The sequence below is a fragment of the Brassica napus genome, chromosome C3, assembly GCF_020379485.1.
Source record: "Brassica napus cultivar Da-Ae chromosome C3, Da-Ae, whole genome shotgun sequence".
Classification (NCBI taxonomy): domain Eukaryota; kingdom Viridiplantae; phylum Streptophyta; class Magnoliopsida; order Brassicales; family Brassicaceae; genus Brassica; species Brassica napus.
The window spans coordinates 58,701,464-58,708,702 of record NC_063446.1 but is presented as its reverse complement, the minus strand read 5'-3'; the positions used below and the strand labels follow the sequence as shown (position 1 = coordinate 58,708,702).

The 7,239-nt window shown below is 33.6% G+C and overlaps 1 protein-coding gene across 3 annotated transcripts; it reads right to left on the bottom strand.

Annotated features, from left to right (window-relative positions):
* Positions 1-377: 377 nt before the first annotated feature.
* LOC106386075 lies at positions 378-3,465 on the bottom strand. 3 transcript variants are annotated; one of them, XR_001277370.3, is made up of 3 exons: positions 1,199-3,465; positions 1,017-1,121; positions 378-740 (listed from the first exon to the last, which is right to left on the bottom strand). XR_001277370.3 is itself a non-coding variant. In XM_013825969.3 (3 exons), exons 1-3 carry the CDS (start codon positions 1,496-1,498, stop codon positions 641-643), a joined length of 501 nt encoding a protein of 166 aa, XP_013681423.2. In that variant the 5' UTR covers positions 1,499-1,513; the 3' UTR covers positions 378-640. The 3 variants fall into 3 exon arrangements, 1 of the variants encoding a protein (XP_013681423.2); XR_007320404.1 differs by having other exon boundaries at positions 1,203-3,465; XM_013825969.3 differs by having other exon boundaries at positions 1,203-1,513.
* Positions 3,466-7,239: the final 3,774 nt, after the last annotated feature.

The following is a 7,239-nucleotide window of genomic DNA, read 5'->3' as shown; positions in this document are numbered from 1 at the left end:
GACATGTAGTAAACATCAGGTTAAAGAATTTTCTTTCAGAAAAGTTCAAGTATAATTGTAAGTAGTCATATAAAGTAAAGAGACATAACATTACTTTAGAGCATGATTATCCCTATCACCCCAAATAGGTTTCTTAGTGAGTTTTTAATTAATAAAAGTAACCTAAGAACTTTAGTTAAGAAACTCCCATTTTAAGTGGTCCAATGGGAGTTTCTTAATTAAGGTTTCTTATAATTTTTTTTTTTGAATTATATGAACTGCCAAAAACATCTCTAGTGAATCTCTACAAACAATTGTTTCATTTTGATTTTCTTTTAGAGAGATCATAACCTCAAAGAAAATTTTGTTTTCTTTTTACTCAGAAATCGCTATGGGGGTTGAGCTAGAGTGGACACTACAATTTCTTCTATGATCAGTCTCATAATTCCAAAATGGGAGGGACCAAAGAACTACTGTTTTAACATCATACTAAACAATTGATGAGTTCCAATTATTATAACAGGAAATGGATAGAACCTGCTTTCTACCTCTCACTCCTAGACGAGGTGTTGCCAAGGTAATGAAACTCATCGGCTCGAGCCCAGCAAGGCTACCTCGCGGAAGATGTGAGTTCCCAGAGTTAGACATACCTCAATGAGAGTCACAAGTACTGGTTGCTTGACGATGATACAGGAGGAGGAGCTTCAGTCGAGAGCTCAAAGGGTGTGAGCCAAAGGCACTCCATAGAAAAACAAAAGTCCCTGCCATAATTAACAACACAGTCAACTTCTATACCTTCACCAGTGATATGAGAAAACCTAAATACAGAGCTAAAATACAGAGCCAAAGTTCCAAACATTTAGCAGTTTGCTTGGTTAAGAACTAGATACGCCATGACAGATCATAACAGAACACTAGTGTGAAGACTTTTTTATCCCCAAAATGAGACAAAACCCACTAAAGAATGGTGACTATAAGCATTTGTATATCAGTCCAATAGATTCATACCAAAATAATTCACTGAAATTAAGACTCACTTGTGTTGTGGATTAGTCAATTCAAGCAATGGCTTGACATGGTTCTCTGTAGAATAGGCAAAGTCTCTCCATTTCCATCCTCGAACTCTACCATCATCACCACAACTACACAATTTTTCCAGAATTTCACATCAAACTCAGAGCTTTGAATTAACTAATGAACACAATGGTAAATAACTAACCCACATCAATCTAACGCTCAGAGCCTTGACCTTCCTCAAGACGCGCCGTTTCCTCGCCAGTGAAGAGGCGTCGCGGACTGGAGCAGTTTCCAGGGTGGAGAAGAGAGGAATAGAGGTCCGTGGAGAGGGACGAACCATTAGGAAAGGGGAGGCAATCTGTGCATGTAATGTGGGAGCGGCGCGGCGGAAACGACGGTGCGATCGGAGAAACGGCTCCACCGCCGGAAGCTGGAAAAATAATCTGGCCTTTTTAAGGGGATTGGTTTCAGCTAGCTTTCGTAGAGATCTGTAGAATGCCATCGGTCATCAACGTTTTCGTCTTCCCTCAATGATGACACGTGGTTGTATAACCTTTGGAAAGATCGATATCAGAAATGGCTAATTAAGGATCGGTTACAAGGCTTTAATTTTTTTTTTTATTTAAATAAATCACTCATTAACCTAAAAACCCTGCTAAGGATCGCCCGATAATGGTGGTCTTAGGATCAACTTAGTACCTGCATTCCTTCCCAAAATATCTCTCTTTCACATCATACGTCAAAGTTTGAAACTTGCTTAAATTACTTTTCATCATATGTCAATATTGATAGAGCAGAGCAAAATAACAATTAAGGAAATAAGAGGATGATGTTCATAAATACATCTCTGTTTCATTAGCATGGATTGTGGAACGCAAAGGCTACATGAAGTATAATTGGAACTCGATCGCCATCTCCTAAAAGAAATTGAAGGACAGTTTTATGTCAACGTAACAGTTGAAACCATCGCCTTTTTCGGTGGCAGAATCTTCTTATAGTTATTAGTTTAGATAGGATACCTGATAATGCATGTCCAGTAGGGGAAACTGAAGAATTCTCAGGCGTATCTTATTGTTGTGTTGGAATCAGCAAAACACCGATGAAGGTAAAGGTTTCCAAAGATTTGCAATCAAAGATTCAATGTTTCTTCACGTAATCCGAAGCAAAAGATGTCCAGTAATCTTACCCACATTCGTTTGATGTTTCTCAAAGCCTCTACATTGCTGCCTACAAATTTGTCATGACTTTGCTCAGTCTCACGGCATCCATCATTAACAACATTGTCTTCCTCAGCTTCACAAACATGTGCACACTCTTGGCTTTGTTCAGTCTCATGGCCTCCCATGTAAGCATCGTTGCTTGTGTTTCCTCCACCAACATGCTGAAGAATATTTGGATTACAAGGTTGGCTACCCAGCGATTCATTGTTCTCGGGAAGCAGTATGCCACATCCTTTTAATTTAAACTCACTGTTTTCCTTAATGAGACGAAATTGTATATCCACGTGAGCTAGAGGTGTAATGTCTTTGTTTAGAGGGACACAACAGTCTTTTATAAACAGATGTCCTCCCAACTCCGATGAGAAACTTCGTTGGAAATCAACATGATCAAAGTAGTTTCTGGATATGTCTATGAACCGAAAACATACCTGGATTTCGAACGTATTAAACCCATCTGTGCTAATAGATCCAACATCGCACAAGGCGCAAACCTTGAATCTGATGAATGGTTGGGAGGGAGAGATGTGATGTAGAGGAATATTAGTGAGAGAAGTTCCGGTAGTACGGTGAGTGAAATATGAAGGCACTTCTTTGCCTGATAGTATCACTTGCATGGGAACTGTTTGTGGTTGAAATAGAACTTTGTGATCAAAGTTGAAGCAGCCGATGAAATCGAGCTGGGCCATTGAGATAGAACAACCAGCCTTATCATGAAGCCTAGAGTGAATATTGTCCGTTGTAATCGCCACAACGCTTGGACAACCATCCCAGCTAGCCTCAGTCAATGCCTTACAGTTCCCAAAGTCACCCTTCTGAAGATGTCTTAGTTTTAAAATGTTCAGGGATACACGCCGTAAGTTGTTGCATTTCGCCATTAATAGATATCTGAGCATAGATAATTTCTCGATCCACCAAGGAACCTCTTCAATCGCTGTAAAACTTAGATCCAGCCCTTTGATGTTTACTGAGATATTAGGAAAACTCCTCAACCGTGAACATCCAAAGAGATTTAAATACTCGAGTGATTGGAGGTTTATGCCTGTTGGAAGAGTCTCCAGATTTTTGCAGTCTCTAATGTCCAACTGCTTCAGTTTATTGAGATTTTGAATCGAAGAAGGAAGCTCCACCAAACTTAGGATATCCGAGAGTTGCAATCTCGTCATGAGGGTAGTAAACGGCTGAACCCAAAAATAAAAAACAAGATATGTTAGTGTCTGAACTACGTTAGCATACCATTTATAAAGCTTTTTCAACGCAGCTATAGATCTTCACACATTGATTTTTGTAAACTAAACATTAGAGCATCTGCAGTGGCAGTACCTCAAAGAGTTTCTTCCTATTAAGCAAATATAAAAATTGGATAAAGTAAGAAAGAAAAACATTTTTGACCAGAATCGTTTCGTTATAAAAGTACCCATAAGCAAAAGGTGAGAAACGTTTTTCCACATGTCCATTAATTATTGGGTGATTTAGACAGAAATAAAAATAATTGAAAATTATATTATTACTTATTAAGAGAGAAGCAATTTAAAAAAACTAAACTTTAATTTTCTATATTATTTACAATGATGCCATTATGCCGAGGTGCCAGCTCAAAAAGCACTCTCGGATCCCTAAATTTAATATCCACCTATTACTTACACATGTCAATTAGGGCCAAAAACCGCAGCCCGAGCCCGCCCAGCCCTAAGAATTACCAGGTTTGGGCTTAGTTTTATAAGCCAAAAAAATTAGGCCTTTCGGGCTAAGCTCATTTGGGCTTTGTGTATTTTGAGCCTAAGCCCGATTGGCTAGGGTCGGCCGAAAACTCGGAATTTTATATTTTAGCTTAAATACTATCGTTTTTACATTCAAAATCATTATTAATATTGACATATTATTTTAATATTTTTATCCAAACTCTAATAAAACAACTATAAAAGTTATTAATGCACTTTATTGTTTGATAATTATAAGTACCACACTTTAAATTTTGTAAATATATCTTCTTCTTTTATGTACAACATGTTTTTTTTTATTTTAAAATGCAAAGTATGAAACGTTGACCATGTTTATCATAAATTTTGTTCTCTTCTATATTTAGTTTTAATTTATATTTGAATATCTAAATCTTATTAAGTTTGGTTTGTTTATAATATGTTTTTAAAGCATACGAAAAAGTAAAACATTTTTGATAAAGAAGAAAAGTTTAAACTCACTTTATATTTAAAAAAAATGAAACTATTTTTTTATAAAAATTTACATGTATTAAAACGATGGAAATGACAATAATAAATTATTTTTCGAAAAGCCCAGAAAAGCCTGAAAAACCCTATAGCCCTATAAAGACCGGGCTTTGAATTCTAGGCCCAAAATATTTCGGGCCCGGCCGGATCGGGCTCAAATATTTAAGGACTTAGCGGGTTTGGGCCGGGCCGGACCGAGCCAGCCCTAATTGACACAATATGCCATTGGTCTTACATAATATACATCAAATTAAATCTCGATATCAACATTTATAATAACGTTTCGTTGGTGGGTTGCTAAATATTATAAGCTAGTTAATAACTCGCGCCTTGCGCGGAATAAGATTATTAATTTCGTTATTTCGTAAGATAAGAGGACATTAGGTCTGTTTAATCTGGATATCGGTTCGGTTTTAGGTTAGTTTTTTTTATTTTTAATCTACTAAAATATAACTACCATTCTAAACCAATATTTATTTTGTTTGTTTGGTTAAAATACTTGAGGTTTTTTTGGTTTTTTCGATGATAACCAAAAACTATTATTATTTGTTTGGTTTCATTTTATATGAATTTTAGACAGTCATGATGTCGAACCAATGGTTTCATATTATAATTTCTAAATGCATGAAAAATCAAATCAAATTTAGATAATAATTGAAGAAAAAGAAAAGAAAATTATTAACACAAATCTTTTCATTACAATGGGGTCGATAGTGAATGAAAATATTATAAAAAAAAAGAATATTCCAACTTCAACGAGAATTAGAATCCTCATTTATAGTGAATATTTATTTATATAGGTGCTCACGTCAATGTACATGTATGTAGGGCTGAGAAAAATATCCGTAAATTTTGATTCGATTTGTTATCCTTTTCAATTCGAACAAAAAAACTGGATATATGTACCTCTAGGAAGCAAAACAAATACTAATATGCAATATCCGTAAAAAACGAAGCAAATCACAAATACTAATATTTTTAAAAACGGATATCCGATTTGATCCGTTATATGCATATATATACATATATTTAATGAATTAAATATATAAGTTATATAAATATTATATTTTATATAAGTCTTACAATATTTTTATTACTAAATTTATTGAATTAGTTATTAGTATTCAAAAAATTAAATGTTTTTTTGTAATAAAATTTTCTTATTTTATATTATTTAGATTTACAATTTATTTTTACGGATCGAATCGTATACAAGTTAAAAATCTAAAAAAAAATCGGATATCCGGGACACCGAATATCCGTATGGCTACGAATCAAATCGAATCAGATAATTGATTATTCAGACTAAACAGATCTGATCGCAATACCTCGAAAACCCCAAATATCCGATTTGTGCTCACACCTACATGTATGTGTATCTAAATATATATAAAAACGGTTGATAAATATATAAAGTTACTTCTAAATAACATTACAATACATTTTTGTTCAAAATAACACATAAAAGATAAAATTTTTAAAATACAAATTAAGTAAAAATAAAATAGGCCTATATATTAGTGATTTTTTTGCAAATTGTCTTTTTATGTGGAACATTTGTATAACCCGTAGAATCCTGCATGTGAGTTTTTTATTGAAAAAAACGTAAAATAGTATATAGTGTGAACACATTTATGTAAGGTTTGGCTGAGAAGCTCTTTGAACGTGACACGTCAGCCTATTCATTCTCAAATTATTGTGAGGTTAACACGTGACGAACATAATGGGAAAACATTAAATGGAAATGTTTCTCTCTTTTAAGATATAGAAGATTTATACGATATCTTACAACAGTTATTTGACAAGTTAAAAAGTAACCTCCGTATGAGAAACATTACTAAACGTCAGCACAATATCATATAACTCGATTATAGTGCTAAACCTCTTGAGCTATTTAAGGTAGATATGTTGGTTATGAAGAAACATCCAAGGGTTCAAAATTGTTCTTCCTCGTGAGAAACACCTGATCAAGAATATAATAAGAGGTCTAAATTTACCCTTGCCAACCAAAGAAAAACTTTCTATTAAGTCTTTTTTTTCTATTAAATCTTGATCATAATGAATTTCAGTATTTTACACCTTTAACATTGCACAGTACTGTTTTACATGAAATGATGATCAAATGTTGGTTTTCGTTCAAGGTACTTTCTTCAAATAAGAAAGTAACCGAATATCAAGATTAACACAGAGCATTGAGTTCCATGAAGTCTATTTTAAGAGTTAATTTATACACGATCAACTTGTGACCAAGTTCCACTATAGGGATTCTCGGTTTCTATTATGTAATTAAGATTTTACCAATAAATAATGACATATTTTCAGTGATGCTGCTAATTCTTGTAGCCCTTCAATTTCGGTTCAATGCAATGCTTTAATAGCTTAGTTCATCTATATGTTGGCCAAGTCTAACCGGTTGAACATTAGAATCAATCATGGTTCAAACCTTTACATGGAAATCATGGTTCAAACCAGTATTTATTTTGTATATCTCCTATGTATTAATTGAGAAGCATTTGAAAAATTAAAACTTTAATTTTGTATTAATTAAAAAAAACTTCAAATTCTAGGTGGCACTCTAAATGCTTTCTAAATTCCACTTCAAAGAATTCTAGAGCATCTAATATAAAGTATAGTTTAATCTAATGGTGTCACATTATTCTATAATTATATAACACTAGAAAACATTATATTAACCTAAAATATAGGAAGTGTGTATTCTTTCCTTAAATAAAAACTACGGAATTACCTAATATGATTTACATATATATGGTAATTAATGATTATGAATAATAAAGATT